The sequence below is a fragment of the Zalophus californianus genome, chromosome 9 (genome assembly GCF_009762305.2).
Source record: "Zalophus californianus isolate mZalCal1 chromosome 9, mZalCal1.pri.v2, whole genome shotgun sequence".
Taxonomy (NCBI): Eukaryota; Metazoa; Chordata; class Mammalia; order Carnivora; family Otariidae; genus Zalophus; species Zalophus californianus.
In genome coordinates, this window is record NC_045603.1 from 27,722,288 (window position 1) to 27,741,302 (window position 19,015).

Sequence of the window (19,015 nt, forward strand, 5' to 3'; positions counted from 1 at the left end):
TTCCATGTGTGGATCTTACTAAGCATATAAATCAAACTTCTTAAACTTACTACAGATATCTACTGTATAATGTAGTTTTGATATTTTTTAGGAAAAAACTTGCAAAGAATTAAAGCATCAGCTTCAAGTACAGATGGAGAACACACTTAAGGAACAGAATGAACTGAAAAAGTCACTTGAAAAAGAGAAGCAGGTAAGATTTTTTTTTTTCTGTAACATAAAATATGTAAAGAATAATAAGGTCTGTATTTCAAAATAATTTCACACTGATACTTAAGTCAGAGGAGGTTTATTTCTCTGAAATGTAATGGATCACAAAAGAAAGTTTAAAATTGTCATTTGTGTTCTACCTACTACTAAAGATTTAAGCTAGTTTATAGTGAAAGACCCAAAATAAAGGATTATAATTAATAAAGTTAATTGAGTCAATGCGCTGTAGAGTTATAACTAGATAATTTAGATTAAGGAACATTATTATGATTGAGAAAAATATCTTGATAGGCTTTCCATAAAAATAATATTTTAACGGCTCTTTATTTCATGGGCATTTATATTTAGTGGTATGTTAACGGTTGTATAACAACAGATTTTCTGTGGTTAATGCTTTTATTGCTCTCCATCCAAAATCAAGCAAATGAGTAAATAAATGGGTATTATATATAGTTGTTATTCTCTGAAGACCTACCTCTAGCAGTTAAGAGTCCAGGCATGTAGTTTTTCTAGAGATCTGATTTGATAAAGCAGCAAAATCTAGTCCCGAGAGGTCCTTAATGTGATTGTAGTCTGGTTGTTGCTTGAAAGAAGACTACCTGTGTTTTAGATGCCAGTCATTATGTGGCAAAATTATGGTGGCTTAGTGCTCAAGTTCTGAATCCAGATTAAATATCCTGACTGTGCCATTTGCTAGGTATGCTGTCTTGCCTTGTTTTAGGCAAATTACTTCATCTCTCTGTGCTCCTGTTTCCTCAGTGGTAAAGTGGGGCTAATAATAGAATCTATGCCATAGGATTATTATAGGAAATAAATGGGTTAATATATTTCAAAGTGCTTGGAACGCTTATAACAAAATAACAAAATAAATGCTCAAATGTTAGCTATCACTTTCTCATTGGTTATTATATTGTAATCATCATCATTACACTACCTGACTCCTGTTTTGCACAAAAACATTTCCCTTTGTGTTGGAGATAAGCTGAAGCAACCATATTTAGCAGTGAAACTTTTCAAAAGTAACTTTGAATATGGTCAAACGCTCAAGTTAGGTTCATAATGAAATATGCATAAAACACGAAAACATGACTTTGGCTGGAACGGTGGGAGGTCATTGTAGTTCCCCTTGGCCACAGAAGAACCTCAGTGTGACTTCTATATTTTGAACAGAAATATATCTTAGTAGATTGTAAAAACAAGGTAGTAGCACAATATGCCCCAGGTCTCTAAATGAGGAAACTATTGCATGGTATAGTTCAGTGTCATCAGACAGATCCTAAACATATTTGCCAAAAATGATTTTAGTTTTATCATAGTTAATATGGAGCTGTTCTTTCTGATTAACTGTGGCCAATAGGCTAAATTAGCATTTTGAGAATATTTTTGAAAGACAGTAGACATTCTAGCAGCCTAAAGATTGATGTTAATGTTCCTGTTTTCTATGATGCAAGGTAATACTAGTCTAGCTCATTTATAAGCTCTATCCAAATATATACTTAAAAGCTAGAAAGGAAGGTAAGATTAAACAAATATTGAGGATTAATCCAGCATGTTATCTAATAGTGAATAGCATCAGTTATGAACGCTTCATGAGGGCAGGGATTGTTTTGTTTTTTTTTTTTTTTTTGGTTTACTACTGATCACCTGTGGCCATCAGGCTTAACACTTTCTACCTAGAGTAGTGCCTGGCATGTAGAAGGTACCCAGTAAATGTGTCTTGATTGAATGATGAATGCTAAACAGATTTTATTTTCTTTTAGACTTCTCATCAGTTGAAGGTGGAACTCAATTCAGTTCAGGGACAAGTTGTACAGGCCCAGAATACTTTAAAACAAAAGGAAAAAGAAGAACAACAACTTCAGGGAAACATAAATGAGCTAAAGCAATTGACTGAACAGAAGAAAAAGCAAATTGAAGCACTCCAAGGAGAAGTTAAAATTGCTATTTCACAGAAGGTAGTAATATGATATTTGTTTACTTTGTATGGAAAGGAAATCTTTGCAGTTAATAATATGATAACACAGATGAGTTGCAACAAACAAAAATTTATATATGCTCAAAATTTTTCTAAGTAATTTTTCTAATTATTTTTTAATGTATAAAAGCACTTAATTATGTAATAGATAAGTCTGGATTTCCATTCACTAACCATGTTTTTAGATAATCTTTATTTAAAATTAATCATCTGATAGACGTAAAATTACCTTTTTATACAATAATATAATTAACACTTAATATTATGGGAATAATTTATACAACATTTCTAGGGCACTAGAAAATTTTAAAGGAATTTAAAAATAAATTCTTATTAAGGGAAGATAACAAAAACCACAAAATGGTATGTATTAAAAAAAATTCAGGAGTGTTGGTTTCATATAGTTATAATTGTTTGATATTTTAAGTTACATCTTAATGGTTTTCATTTATAAACTGTTCTCATTTATTATTGAGCATCTATTTTTTATTCTTAAATGTGTTTTAATACTTGTCTGTACAAGAAGTTGACAAATGGATTGTACTTAATATTGGAACAAAAAGCTTTTCACTATTGTTGTTGGTATGTGCATGTCAATTGGTCGACAAAGAAGAAATGAAATCTCTTTTTTTTAAAAGATTTATTTATTTACTAGAGAGTGTGCGTGCAAGAGTGGGGTGGGGGCTTTGGGGGGAGGGGCAGAGGGAAAGAATCTCAAGCAGACTCCCCTCTGAGCATGGAGCCTGATGTGGGCTCCATCTCACAAGCCTGTCTCAGGACTCTGAGATCATGATCTGAGCCAAAATCAAGAGTCAGGTGCTTAACTGACTGAGTCACCCAGGTATCCCGAGAAATGAAGTCTTTCTTATGTAGAACAAACAAAATATGTCAAGTCATTGAGTTGGTTATCACATCACTAGAGGAAAAAATTAACCTTGTAAATAGGTATTTTATGTTGACTACTGTATAACTATTGCTATGTCACTTTACAAAAGAGTAATTTTCTAAGAATACAAACAAGAGTAAACAGATTTGCCTGTGCATTGTTGGTGTTATGTATAATTATAAGTCAGGATGTAATTATCACAATACATATTTTGTTGTATGCTTTGATATCTTGTGGTAATTCTTTTCCCCAAAATTTATTATCCTCATATCCAAGTATTCCCCAGATCTTCATTTTTATAGCATCATAACTTCATGAATTAAAAAAAATAAAGCCCAACTATTTTAGCACATTTTCTTAATTAAATTATTAGTTACAGTATGATTTCTGGTAGATTTATGATTATGTATATTGACCATACTTTGCATGGCTTGACTAGATGACCCCTTAAGAATTATGAGATCTTAAAGGAATTAGGAGATTTAAAGGAAATGTTTTCATTGAAAGTTGTCTTAGTTTGGATTGCTTTACCAAAAATACCATAGACTTGGTGGCTTAAATAATAAATGTTTATTTCTCACAGTTCTGTAGGCTGAGAAGTCCAATATAAAGACACTGGCATATCCGGTGTCTGGTAAGGACCCAATTCCTGGCTTGTAGACCGATGCTTTCTTGCTGTATCTTCATATGGCTGAGAGAGAGATTCTCTCTCATGTTTCTTCTTGTAAGGGCACTAATCCCTAATTACTAATTCATGAGGGCTGTACCCCCATGACCTAATGGCCTGCTAACGGTCCCACCTCCAAATACCATCACAGTGTGGATCTAGGCTTCAACATGAACTTTTGCGGGGACACAAACATTCAGCCGTGGCTATACTTAATTTATGTTAGTGTATGGATGCTAAAATAAGGAGCACACTTTTTAACCTTGGTAAGGATGATGGCATTTTGGGGAGTGTTGGGTGGATAGCCAGTTGCTGTAAATTAGATTTTTTTTTTAAAGACTTTATTTATTTATTTGAGAGAGAGAGCCAGAGAGAGAACAGGAGTGGAGGGGAGGGGCAGAGGCAGAAGCAGACTCCCCACTAAGTAGGGAGCCTGATGCAGGGCTTGATCCCAGGACCCTGGGATAATGACCTGAGCCAAAGGCAGACGCTTAACCGACTGAGCCACCCAGGTGCCCTGTAAGTTAGATTTTGAATTTAGAGTAACTAGAGAATCATTGAAAGGCAAGTATAGTTTGGTTTTGTTGAGGATCAGTGTAGCATGGAAAGCAGGGTAAGTTTTGGAGCTAGGCAGATCTGAATTTAAATTTCATGTGACACATATTAGGTTTATGGTCAAAGGGAAGTGAGTCATCTTTCTGAGCTAAATAAAATGGAGTTGTAGAGTTGTAAAGATTGAGAAAATGTATTTAAAATATGCAGGACTGTGCCCAGTGCAATATAGAAGCAAAATAGTTGTTGGCTATTATATGGAAGTATAGCAAACTATGATCTAAGTGTGTCGGTGTGCATGGTCGACTCTGCAGTGATGGTCTGTGACAGTTATGACTGGCCCACAATGAAATAGGAAAAACAATGTTTAAATGGGTATAGATATGTATGTGCATGCACTTAGCGCACACATACGCACGCACATTTTGGATATATATGATTGTTTGAGAGCCACTGATCAAGGATCCTGCAAGTAAGTCAATGGCCCCTGCACCAACTTTATTTGAAATCTATTGTGGGAATATAGAATGGATAGGATAGGGCCCCCAACTCTCAAGGAGCTTATAATTTAATGAGGAAGTAGGTATGTAAAGAAAAAACTAATGTATAAAGGAGAATGAAACAAGAACTTAAACAGAAATATGAGAAAAATTAGAACTTAATGGAAATTTTGACTAGCTTTCTAGGGAGCTAGCATTTTTACTGGGCTTTTGGAGATGATTATAATTTTGAAAGGTTAAAAAAGTAAATTAGACATTTTGGGGAGCTAAAACAATATTACCGATGTTTTGCAAGCTTAGAAATGTTATAGAACGTTACCTGTTGGAGTGCATGGTAAATGGAGAAGTGAGGGGAGGGATAAGGCAACAGAATTGGATGCAGTCAAATCACAGTATATACTGTATAGTTGTTTCCACTTTAAAATTTTAATATTGGAGGATTAAAGATTTTTAAAGAAGGGAGGAATGTGATCAGACCCATTTTAGAGCAAAAACTGGTCAGTTTGTGAAGGGTAAATTGTAAATGACTGACCCTCCTGTATTCTCCTTTGGAAGTTTGGGTTTACTTCTATTAAAGCAATTATCAAACTGTTGCATTGATCTGTTTTTTTTTTTTAATTCCCCACTAATATATTTGAGTCCCTCAAGGTCAGAGAACTGTGTCTTTTGACAAAAAAGTATCATCAGCAATTGTTTTAAATGAATGAATCAGTCTGTCAGAGTAAAGATAATGAAGGCCCAATACGAGCCCAAAGGGTCTTTTTGGTCATTAGTGAGACTTTGCAGAGGGCTTAGTTGAGAGCCACGAAGGTGATTGAAGAGAAAGAAAACTATTTGTGAGGAAAAAAAGTGTTAAAGCAAAGAAGTAGTATTCTATAAAAGAAAATTGTAAGAGCAGTATTGTCTTCAAGATGAAAAAAGATGTCCAGGAATTCTTCATCATGAAGAATCTAAATTGGAGGAAATGAAAAGGAGGTGACATGGGATGTTATGAGATAACATATAGGGAGGTCAAACCCCTTTCCTCCATGGGCATTAGCATCACCTCCTGTCAGTCTGCTCCTAGCTCTCTTGAATCATCCCCTTTTCTCATTTTCCATGGCCACAGTCTTAGTCCACGTTATTTTGTTCTCCTATCCAGGCTATTACAGTAGCTTATTAATAGTCATCCCAGGCTTTTCCACCTTCAATCTGTCATCCATTCATTTAAGAAATATTACTAGACACCTATTTTATGCCATGGCACAATTCTGGGTGTTGGAGATACAGCCATGAACAGACAAGGAACCTGTTCTCATGGAGCTTACACTTTCTTGGGAAGAAACTAACAGGTGATGTGAAATACAGTGATGAGACAGAGTCTTACTAAAGGCTGGGTGATCAAAGAAGCCTCTCTGAAGAGATTTGAGCTAATACATGAAAGACAAGAGCTGTCCGAACAGAGGTCCAGGGAGACAACTAGTACAAAGACCTTAAACTAGAGCAAGCTTAGTATTTTCTAAAAACAGAAGACCAACATAGATTAAATATGTGGGAGAGAAGAAGAAAATAGGAAATGAGCTCAGAAAAGTAGACAGGGGCCAAAGCATATACATGCAAATTTATAGATTTATAAGACAATAGAGAATGATATATTTTGTTCTAAGGATAATTAGAATCAGTTGGGGAATTTTGAACAGAGAATGGTGCAGTCTGACTACAGGGAGATAAAGAGCAAGCAGAGAAGGCACTGAAAAACTGTTGCAGTAGTCCAGGCAGTACTGATGATAGCATGAACTAAAGTGTTAGGAGTGGTTGATTTGGGAATATATTTTGGAAGTTGAGTCACCGGACTTGCTGATAGATTAGATGATGAGAGATGATGGAAAGAGAATCAAGAATAACTCTCCATTTGACTTGTGCAAGTGGATAGATGATCCTATTGATTGGGGGAAAGTAGCAGCTTTTTGATGAGCAGTGTCAGGAATCAAGAGTTCTGCTTGAGAGAGATATCCACCAGTCATTGAAGTGGAGATGTCAGGGAAGTACTTGGTCATAACGAGCCCAGAGTTCAGGCAGAGAGGTCGGGCTAGAGACATAATTCAGGAGTCAGTTGTAATAAATGATATTTAAAGCCATGAGTGTAGTTGAGATACTCTAGAAAGAGACTGTGTGTAGAATAAAAGAAGGACAAGGGCAGAACCCTGGGTCCTATAGTATTGAGAGATCAAACAGAAGAAGAGGAGCTAGTAAAAGATTAAGAAGGAATGACCAATGAGATAGGTGGAGAACCTAAAATACAAGTGCTCTGGAAACCAGGTTGAAAAATGTTTCTAGGAGAGAACATCATCAGCTATTTACTGCTGGGAGGTTAAGTAAGATGTGGACAAGGACATGAATATTGGATTTTGGAGCAAGGGGTCATTGCTCATTTCAACAGAAGTTGCATTGAAGTTGTGTATTTATTTTAAAAGCCAAGTGCTTATTTTCATACTGTGCGCATATATTTTAATTATGTCATAATTTGTACATATCTCCTGAATCTTCTTAAAGACGAAAGACAAGTTTAGGGTTTAGAGGAGTCAGACCTTTGCAAGATTTCCTTTTTCTGCCTTATTGTTAAGAAAGATGACCTGTAGAATTTCCCAAGTTGTTCTGGAATTTCAAGGAGTAGAAATGATATACTTCAACACAATAATGACTTTTTTATTTCTTTCATGTAGAAATTTGTTAGTTCAACCTTAAATTATATCATCTTCTAAAGCATCTAGCACATGCATCTTCCATCAGAATGTGGTTGTTAGTCTCCTGAGACATTGATACTTCTCAGTGAAATGCTTTTTTTCTTTATTTAATGCTTTTTTATTTTTTGGTTTTTAAATTGGGATTTGCTGGATTTTGTATCTTGTAAATCTTTTAAGTTTGTAACTATAAGGTAAGTTACTCTTTATTAAAGAAGAATTTCAATAGCATAAATGCTATTGAATTTGTCCTCAGGACTCTTCGTAGTTGTGTGGATTTCATTTATATTCGTAAGTGGTTTTCTATATGCACACTGTTGTAAGTGACTATTGGATGTTCCAGACAGAGCTGGAGAGTAAACTACAGCAGCAGTCAATACAAGCAGCCCAGAACTTGCAGCAGAGAAAGAGAAAGTGTCATTGCTACAGAATACCTGTGAAAAAAGTCAGGAAAATCTAAAACAGCTTCAGTCCTGATTTCTATGGGAAGGAATCTGAGCTTCTTGCCACCAGGCAAGATCTTAAGGTATAGTAAAATATATCACAAAAACTCAGTATGCTGTTTATAGACATTTATTAAATGACTGATTTGAGTCCAGATGGGCAAATATCATGCTTGTTTTCTATTAAATCATTATCTTTGGAGTGACATGCTTTTTAAAAATTAAATTGTTTTATATTATTACAAAATACATATGTAAATGTAGGCATTTAAAAATAAAATCTACAACAGTAAAATAATTTGGAAATATGTTAACTGCTATATTATAAGCTTATCTAAAGACTTTCCTATCTTTAAGTAAAAAGGTGATTTTTAAAAAGGACTGCTGTTTGATGGTTGGCAGGGATGCGGAGAAAGGGGAGCCCTCCTACACTGCTGGTGGGAATGCAACTGGTGCAGCCACTCTGGAAAACAGTATGGAGGTTCCTCAAAACGTTGAAAATAGAGCTACCCTACGACCTAGCTATTGCACTACTGGGTATTTACCCGAAAGATACAGATGTAGTGATCCAAAGGGCACCTGCACCCCAATGTTTATAGCTGCAGTGTCCACAGTAGCCAAACTATGGAAAGAGCCAAGATGTCCATCGACAGATGAATGGATAAAGCAGATGTGATGTGTATACACACACACACACACACACACACACACACAGACACACAATGGAATACTATTCAGCCATCAAAAAATGAAATCTTGCCATTTGCAATGATATGGATGGATCTAGAGGGTATTATGTTAAGCAAAATAAGTCAGAGAACGACAATTACCATATGATCTCACTGATATGTGGAATTTAGGAAAAAAAACAGGATCATAGGGAAGAGAAGAAAAAATAAAACAAGACGGAATCAGTGAGGGAGACAAACCATACGAGACTCTTAATCATAGGAAACAAACTAAGGGTTGCTGGAGGGGAGGAGGGTAGAGGGATGGGGTAACTTGGTGAGTATATTATATGTTAATTAATTGAAATTAAATTAAAAATATAAAATAAATAAAAAAGACTGCTGTTAGAAAAATCGAAGGATTTTTAAAATGTAAACCACTTGTGAAAATGCAGCAATTTTACTGTTGCTTGTCAGGCAATACTGACTTTATATATTGGTCAACTTCCAAGACTACCAGAATGTTTAATGAATAAAATTAGGAGATTATAACTCAAAGTAAACTTAACCTTAATTATCTAAACATATATGGAAACCTTGTTCTTGACAGTACTATTTGATTAAAGTATCATGTTTTCTTAAAGGATATGGAAAAAGGATAATTTTTATGTAGCATTAAGGTATCCGTTCTCTAAGGTAAATGGAACATTTGTGTTCTCTACCAGAAGATTCAGCTAGTTCTCTCTCTTTCTCTCTCTTTTGTCATGGTGAATATGCTTTTTGTTTCTTTTTGTTGTTTAATTTAAAGTACATTATTGAAAAATTTTGTTGAAAATCACAGGTTATTTATATATAATGTACATAAATATAATATGTCTATATTTTATCATAGACTGTTATAGGAAGGCTTTAGAAGGAGGTAGGACTTGACAGGTTCTCAAGGATATATAGAATTTGAATGTATAGAGAGTCCTGAGGAAGGTCATTTAACTCAGGCACATTTGAGAAAAGGCGCTGCACTGGGAATGAGCAGAGCCAGGAGGCAGTTACCAGTTGGCTAGCATGCTCTTTTGTGTTTGGAGATTAAGTTAAAAAATTGGGATCAAATTGTGAAGTATCTTAGATGCCTAGCAAGGATGGTTGGACTTTATATGGGGTTGGGGATGAAGAGTCTAAGCAGAGAAATAAAATGAAGAAAATAGTGCTTTGGACAACTTAACCTGGAAGAGGTTTATAGACAGCTTGGATTGGATCCGGGTAAATTAGAGGTAGGGAGATTATTAAGAGGCTATCTCCCTTTCTCCATAAATTCCATTATCAAGGTGTGAATTGATTAGACTGGGCTTTAAATTCAAGAAGTTGGAGCAGAAGAGATGAATGAAGAGGCTGGGTGAAACAGGAGGGCTGAATACAGACAGGCCACAAGGGAACTAAAGGAACCAATGGTGACTAATGATTTGACAGAGAAATAGGAAACTTGGGACAAAGAATTTCCTAGCACCGAGCTGTTATAAGAAAAAAATAACCACCTGATGTTTAGAAAGTGTCTTATTTGCTGTACTCTCTAAGTAGCTTTAAATTATTGGTATTTTTTTTCTTTGTAACATTATTGAATGTCACGGAAGATCTGTGGAAGAGTTTGGACTTTATCCTAAAGGCGGTAGGGACGACAGAAAAGATATGCTTAGATTTATAGGTTAGGCCAGTGACTGGCTGAGGATAAGAAATGGATTGTGGAGCAACAGGGCTGAGTGTGGAGACTGAGAGGACACTTGGCAGAGCCCAGGTACACATGATGGTGGTGTGGGCAGTAACAGTAAGGATGGAGAATGTGGATGAATTAGAAGGATGTTTAGCTGATCAAGGAGATGAAGCTTAATATTGATTGTATAAGTCCTAGAGAAATCACACTTCTTTCCCCCCCCATATAGGTGTGTTATTTACCCAAGAGCATAACATGGTGACAAGACTTAGATCTCTTAGATCAATATTCTTTCACTAAGCTAATAGCTATTTTTATTATGCTTGAAAACTGCTGGATACTGATAACTTTATACATGAAAGAAAAATTCAAATGTTTGGACAAAAAGAGAAAGGCAGAGGGATAAGGCTGCTGAGGAGTTTTTCAACTATTAAGAGGTGTGGATAGATCTTCTATTGCAACGCCTCCTTTTGCAGATGAGACTAAAGCCTGGTGTGGTTTGTGACAGGCCCAGAGTTGCACAATAACAGACCCATGATTACATCTCAGTTCTTCTGATTCATAGCCCTTTACTCTTTTATCATCATTTCACTAGGATTTTTAAATATAAATAGAATATTGCTGAATTCTATTATTAATGCTTCCAAAAGTATCAGAACTACTTAGGAAGTTAAAAAAAATAACTAGAGAACTTCAAATGATATTTATGGACCAGAATAAGAGATGGCTATCAGCCATTATTTTTCTTTTGCTTCAGGGATGTTACATGATCTTGTTGCATAGACCTGAGAAGGGAGAGGGTGAGAACTTTGTAACATGACACCTACCTAAGTCAAGGCTGCCATCTGTGGGCTGACAGTGTACTTCCAAGTAGACTACATTCTACACCAGTAGAATGGAAGACAGGCTGGCCTGATCTGTGCCTTTAGCCCCATCTGCTGGAATATTTATGAAATACTTAATGTTTGTTGACTGGTTATTTCAAATTGACTATGCTGTGTGCTATTCTTTACTGTTGGAAAGGTAGAAGTGGAATTTAACTTAAATTTTGTACCCTGAGTGAAGCAGAAACTCTAAGATAATAAGTTTAGAATTAAATATAAACCTTTAGCCAATACCATTCCTTATGTCATTTAATCAGACATTAAGAAAAAAGTAATAACTAAAATTTTAAGTTTTATTTTGAAAGAAGAAAGGGAAAAATTGTTGAGCAGACAACAGTAGCTATCACAGAACACTCCAGAAATTCCTTTTTAGCTACACTACTGTAACGTGTTGGTGGTATTGAGTCAGGCTTGGTAGTTGATCTACTCAGGGATTTGCCTGTTCCAGTGTGAGTAAGCGGCTTAAAGATAGGCCCACAAAACCATTGATTAGGAGAGGGGAGTTCCCTAAGGGAAGAGATGCTGAGCAGATGAAAAATAACATGGCCTGCAACAAGAAAGATAGAAGGAATATTTAAAATGCATGGCAGGATATCACTGAATGACAGAGATGAATATTCAGAGACAGGGTAGAGCAACATGTCTCTACATCTTCTGAAAAAATGGTGCAGATTTTGAGCTTGATTTTAAACATTTAGTCACTGGGCTTTTGGGAATTTAAAATTTTATTGGATGTTATTTATACCATGAGCATTTTGGAATTCTTTTGGGCAGAGATTGAGGGTACTGTTAACTTCAGGCTCTAGCAAGCCTTGGTATTCTTTAGCGTTACATCAGGACCCCTATTAGCTGATAATTTCTTTAGCATTAGATCAGGACCCCTATTAGCTGATAATTGCTATGAACTGTATGGGCTAGGCTTTGTCAAATTTTATTATTTTTACTTGAAATCCCTTTGTGATGCTTATGCCAGTTCCCACATGTACCATGGAGCCTTCTGTAAACACATTCCAGGCGGAGTTCTCACACTCATTGTTTCTCTGTTCATTTGACGCATAGCAAATGCTCTCCTAGCATGTACAGCTTTCTTTTACATGCTGGTTCTGTTTTTCAGGCTTCAGAGTCAACTTCTTTAAGTCAAGGACTGTTTTTTTACCTCCCTTCTACCTTAAGTGTACACTCAATTAATGGTTTAGCTGCTTGATTAGTGAAGGACTAGTGACTTTAGGATTTTTGGAAAAGAAGCCTTAGAGTTTTTAGTGTTCACTGGAAGCCATTGGAAATCAAAATTTCATTTATATCAGAAAGACTTCTGAACTGGGTTTATTTGTAAGGAATAAACTTTCTCTTTCAGGAAGCTTGAGAAACTCCTTAAATAAGGTCTTCATTTAAATTTTTCATCTATTTTTTTATTTCATTGAATGCTTACTGTAGCTGAGCCTAGCCAGCAGGGATCTTTCCTAGATTATATCTTCTGCCTCCTTTCCAAAGGAGCTGTGTCTCCAGAATAAGAAAGATGAACTTCTTCCAGATGGTGGGAGAGCATCTTAGAGTTCTTTTCTTCCCTGCTTATTCTTTGCAGTTGCCACTGAAAGTGGCAAGGTTCCTGCTATTTTCCATTACCCACCTGTTGCCATATCTACCCCAAAATGAAACCTAATAGGTCAAAAAATTTGCCCTTTTCACCGGCTTTGGCTTCGCAAAATATTTGGGCTTTAGAACAGTCAGTAACTATGGCAGTGTTAACTAACAACACTACTTCTACCACATAGACGGGAAGTTAAGAGGCTGGGCTAATGGCCTTGTCAGAAAGAGAGCCCCGGATGTCTGGTAGACTTTCTTCTTTTGGTTCGCTTTGATCAGGTTAGCAGCTGTGAAATAGTTTTTTTTTTTCTCCCAAGACAAAAACCCTTTCTGTTTATTAAAGATTTCAGCATGTTAAGGGACATCATAGGTCCTGTAAGACATATATGTATATGTAATGTAGCATTTAACTACATCTCTTTTTAAATTGCTTGTTTTCATGTCTCCCCATACCTTCTAATTACATATATATGTAAACATAAATATAAATACACACATATATAAACATATATGTATGCTTATATATATATATATCTCCTGAGTGTGTTTGATACTCCCTTCTTATTTGATATTCCTTAATACCACTTAGCCAGTAATACTTACAGATTATTTCTAAAGGTTTTGGAATTGCTTCAGTTTTATTAAATATTTTAGACTAAAATGTTTTCCATAGGCAGGAGAGTTAAGAGATTTGTCTAGTGTTCTTTCTCTTTTACCTGATCTTACTGAAGGGCATAACAAGTATCTTTTTATAGTATATTGCTTTCTACTGTGCTTATGCTAACTGTTGTTTCTGTTGAAATTTGCTAAAAACAAAAAAAGACATATAATAATTTGGGGAAATTGTTTTTATAAGTCTGTAGAAGAGAAGCTTTCTCTAGCACAGGAGGACTTGATTTCAAACAGAAATCAAATTGGAAACCAAAATAAATTGATTCAAGAATTGAAAACTGCCAAGGCTACATTGGAGCAGGAGTCCGCAAAGAAAGAACAGCAGTTGAAGGAGCAGTGTAAAACACTACAGGATATCCAAAAAGAAAAGGTATTTCATTTTCTGACTAAATCTAGAATCTGAGAGTTACAATGGCTTTAGAAATCATCTAGTCAAACCTCTTACCCGATACAGGCATCACCTTTATCTTCAACAGCTCTCCTTAGATGGGCTTCTAGTTTCTGATACAATACTTGTGGTAATTGGAATTTTGATGCTATGAAGGACTTCTTAATAGCTTCCTTGTCATTTCTACTCATTTTCTTACTGCTCTTTTTAGTTTTACAAACAAATCTTTTTCACACCATAGACCCCTGGTTATTTAAAAACAGGTTTTATAGCTCCATAACTATCTCATATAACACTTTCTAGATGTATGAATGAGATAAAAAGGTCTAGAAATAATTCTTATGCTTATAATTCTTAAAATTTAGAGCCAGCTTTTTCTAAGGGAAGCGGGACTATATTTTACATAAATGATGCTAAATTATAGAGTGGAAAGCCTTCTCTTACATGACCAGTACATTTAAAAGTCAGTTAAAATGCTATATGAAAGAGAAATTCAGATTCTAGGAAGCATTTTATTTTTGGCTTCATAGTTGAAATCACGTATTTCCATCAGCTGATAGAATATTACTCTGAAGTATACAATTTCAGAGGTTCATTGGTATATCTTAATTGTGCAATTCCTGAAAGTCTCTTTAATTTAAAAAATTGGGGGATGCTTTTGTTGGGGCAGGGGTTTGAAGCTGACATGATATTCATGATTTGTGCCTCAAGTGTAGAAAATTCTGAGACAACTATAGCATATAGGCCTTTAACTGCAAGGGCTAGAGATCAGTCAGACCTTGTTATAGGTTTGACTGAATCTCTAATAGATTACTTAACTTCTCTAAACCTTTGTTCCTTTACTTATCAAATGAGGATTAAAAAGCTATTTATATAAATATTAAATTAGATAATATGTAATACTACTAGCTAGGTACCTTAAATAAAGATATTGCTGGTAATAATAGTAATGATGACAGCATTAATGAGAAGAAGAATGATAGTTTTGGCTAAATTTTATATTGTTCTTACTTTGGCCAGACACTATTCATTTTATGGTATTAACAGTAACTATTTAATGCTTATAAAGATCTTACTGTTGTTCACATTATATAAATAAGGACACAGAGGCAAGTGAAGGTAAGAAGTTTGCTTAAGTTAACTTAGGTAGAAAGGGGCAGAGATAGTGTCATAATAGTAGTAGTTATTTTATTACATTGATTTTCAGTTAAGTATTTATTTTAAAATTACTTTTTAATAAATTATTTTTACAGTCGCTGAAAGAGAAAGAACTAGTAAATGAAAAATCTAAATTGGCAGAGATAGAGGAAATTAAGTGTAGACAGGAAAAAGAAATTGCTAAATTGAGTGAAGAACTCAAGTCCCACAAGCAAGAAAGCATAAAGGTATGTTAAGATAATCATTGTTCTTCCCTCTGTACTGTATTATTGTCATTTAAATAAAAAAAATACATATATTATTGAAAACCTACTATGTGCCAGACACATTGTTTTGTTGTTTTGACAAATACTCATGTTCTCACCCTTTGTGTTGCATAGTATCTGTATACATATGTTGAAACTATGTTCCTTATGTTTTCAAATTACTGAATGAAGCAAGTAACTCTACAAGTTTAGATTTGTTGAGATGATAAATAATCAAGAGAGCTATTGATTTAGGGGCACCTGGGTGGCTTAGTTAAGTGTCCTACTCTTGATTTCAGCTCAGGTCTTGATCTCAGGGTTGTGAGTTCAAGCCCTGCGTTGGGCTCCACACCCAGTGTAGAGCCTAATTAAATTAAAGAAATGTTTGGGGGGTGCCTGGGTGGCTCAGTTCGTTAAGTGTCCCACTCTTGATCTCAGCTTAGGTCTTGATTTCAGGGTCGTGGGTTCAGGCCCCACATTGGGTTCCGTGCTGGGCATGGAGCCTACTTAAAAAAATGAGAGCTATTGATTTGGAAAATTGTGCTTATAGATAGTAAGCTTAAAAAATATATGGGAGTTTAAAATTAAGATTTTAGGAAATTCTGTTTTTTCATTAGTTTTTCTTCCGTAAAATCTTTAATCTGTTTTGAACATTTTTCCTGTCATAAGCGTAAGTAGGGTGCCAGTTGAAAAAACTAATTGTCTATAATTTGCTTTGTAAAAAGTTACTAATTTCCTTAGAGAAAGGTTAAATTCTCTCTTGAGTGCTCTCACTACCTTTTATGTTTACCAATCTACTTACCATTTTGCTTTATAATTATCTTTTTATATCATTATATTCTTATACACCATGACTTCCTTAAAGCAGATAATGTATATAATTCATCTTTATATATATATATTCTTAAAACCTAACACAGCGTTTGATGTCTAAGTGGTGACCAATGAATGCTTGCTAAGTGAAGAAAGGGAAAATAGGGGGTAGAAGTTTTTCACATAATTGAATCAAAACATGCATGTAAAGTTATTACTTGAATTAAATGGTTGAGCAGGAAGTAAATAATCTTGTGTCTTTTTAACCAGTTGTTTTAAAATAGTGAACTTCAAGGAAAAAAAAATGAATCTCCTAAGAGAAGAGGTTAAAACTCATATTGTATATATTGTTATGATAACTTGTCTACATTTCAGCTACATTTGGAAATATTTACCGTAAAGGATGATTTATTTTTGGCCTTTTTCAATAGGAGGTAACAAATCTCAAGGATGCCAAACAGCTTTTTGATTCAGCAGAAATTAGAGCTTCAAGGGAAAGTAGATTCCTTGAAGGCAACCCTTGAACAGGAGAAGAGAAAACCAGCAAATGCTAAAAGAGCAGGTGAAAAAGGAAGAAGATGAACTGAAGAAAGAATTTACTGAGAAGGAAGCTAAACTGGTCAGTAAGTTAATGGTGGGGAATGTGTTTTGTGATTGATTTGTATGTCAATCCAATAAGAAAGGATTTTTCTACTTAGAAGTTAGGGATTTAAATGCTCTTACCTAGCATTTTAATTTTTGATTGAGAAAAGAGATCTCATTTGTTTAAATAGCTGATATGTACTTGGAAATATTTTAGTCTTGAATTATATCTTGGTTTATATAAGTGAAAATTCAATAAACATAATTAAAAAAAATAAAACACTTTTAGTGCCAGAAAAACAAATCCACAACTATGTAGGTTGAGATAAATGGCGTGAATGCTGATGATGTTAAACTCATTTGTTTTAGTCAAAGTGAACGTTGATAAGGGAGAACGGAAACTTCAGTTTGGAATTGTGATGACCAAAGTCTACTTTTCCTTCCCTAAATTGTGCATGCCAAAATGGGAAGCATCTGGCTTTCCTCTGTTGAATTAAATCCAAATAGCCCCACATAACTTGAGTGCTGAATGTTCTAGTTGAAGATTTGCAATTTCAAGTTCACACAGTGATTTGAAGGGTTTGTTTTTTTTTGTTTGTTTGTTTTTTGTTTTTGTTTTGTTCAGTTTTGGCAGGTTGATAGAGAAAAAGATGCATGTGGATTTTTAGATGGAAAATGCCAGCTTTGTTGTCCAGGACACTTTGCTATCCCTAACTATGTGTTGTTCTCCTGCTCTAGTGAGAAAAGAAAATCTCACATTGCTTTATGTTAATTGGTGTTATAAGAAGTTTGGTGACCATCATTTCAGCATAATAGCCTTTGAGCCAGTTCACATTACACAGATGTTTTTGGAATCAATTTTATTAGTGTAAAATGAAGTACATTCTCCTGCCTTCTTTCCTGAAGAAGTAGTATTATTTATGTTGCCAATATTTTAAATTCAATAGCTAATTAAATTTATTTTGCATTACTTTTGTAATAGGTTTTTTCCTCACTGTTCTTCCTTTTCTCAGCATTCTGAAATAAAAGAAAAAGAAATAGGAATGAAGAAGCATGAAGAAAATGAAGCTAAACTTACCATGCAGATTACAGCATTAAATGAAACTTAGGCACTGTAAAGAAGGAGTGGCAGTCCAGTCAGCGGAGAGTCAGTGAGCTCGAGAAACAGACGGATGACTTACGGGGTGAAATTGCAGTATTAGAAGCCACAATTCAGAATAATCAGGATGAAAGGAGAGCACTACTAGAAAGGTGATTGATGTCTAGTCAAATTAGTTTATTTCTATTCTAAGTGACGAAAAGATTTTTTTTCCACATTTTTTAAATAGAAGTCTTGAGGAAAATATGTGGGTCCTATAGGTATTTATGTAACCATTTAAAAACTAACTCTTAAAAAAATCAGATAGTTGAAATTCATGTCTTATATTTGAAGTTACTGAAGTAGTTTATTATCTATGTTCTAGAAGGATCTTTATCATTAAAAAAAAATAATGTCTTTGCAATCTATTCTAGATGTCTTAAAGGAGAAGGTGAAATAGAAAAGCTTCAAACCAAAGTCCTAGAATTGCAGAGAAAGCTGGATAATACCACTGCAGCAGTGCAGGAGCTGGGCAGAGAAAATCAGTCCCTTCAAGTAGGTCATCTGGTAATGTGAGGCTGCTTTTCAGTCCAGAATTAACTTTCAGTGAAAAGCATATTTTCTATCTTAAAAAAAAATCTCCAATATTTAATAAATGGCTTTTGAATGGTGACTTTCTGTGTAGCGATATTGTAGGTGTTATGGGTAATTAAGTAAAAGCGATACAGAATTTGTCTGAGAGACCCCTGGGATTAGTTAGAAAGCCTTGTCATTCATGAATTGTCAGTACTGGAAAATTCAGAAACACCAAGGAATAGTTGAGTCACTATTTGTAAAAGAAGTGATTGGCTTGGTGCCCAGAAAGGATTGATCATTAAGGTTAGAATGGATAGGAAATCACTAAGATTAGAAATGACCAATGCCTTTGAGGATGAAAATTTGATTTACTTTATTTATTTATTTTTGTCATTCAGACTTAAGAATGTAGCAACTTTTGACAGTGGAAAATGACCAAAGTATTTCTGATTTTTAAAATTTTATCCCATGCTGCCTATAAGTCAACATTTTATAAAACTTGGGCACCAAATTAGAAATTATGCATCATTCTTCAAAATGTTGAATATTATAATGTTTGGGCACTTGTTTTTTTTTTTTAAACAGATCAAACACACGCAAGCGTTAAATAGGAAATGGGCTGAAGACAATGAAGTACAAAACTGTATGGCCTGTGGGAAAGGCTTTTCAGTAACAGTGAGACGGGTAATGATTTTGTTCATATTGCTGTGGT

The 19,015-nt window shown here is 34.8% G+C and overlaps 1 protein-coding gene across 1 annotated transcript in view; it reads left to right on the forward strand.

The window, feature by feature from the left end:
* Window positions 1-19,015, forward strand: part of EEA1 (early endosome antigen 1) — a 125,550-nt gene that overhangs the window by 102,231 nt on the left and 4,304 nt on the right. The window contains 14 exon segments of the mRNA XM_035729300.1: window positions 92-193; window positions 1,971-2,165; window positions 7,854-7,896; window positions 7,899-7,984; window positions 7,986-8,036; window positions 13,648-13,833; window positions 15,105-15,236; window positions 16,499-16,531; window positions 16,533-16,604; window positions 16,606-16,686; window positions 17,663-17,747; window positions 17,750-17,900; window positions 18,162-18,282; window positions 18,889-18,987. Of these exon segments, the coding sequence (XP_035585193.1) occupies window positions 92-193; window positions 1,971-2,165; window positions 7,854-7,896; window positions 7,899-7,984; window positions 7,986-8,036; window positions 13,648-13,833; window positions 15,105-15,236; window positions 16,499-16,531; window positions 16,533-16,604; window positions 16,606-16,686; window positions 17,663-17,747; window positions 17,750-17,900; window positions 18,162-18,282; window positions 18,889-18,987 (1,437 nt within the window).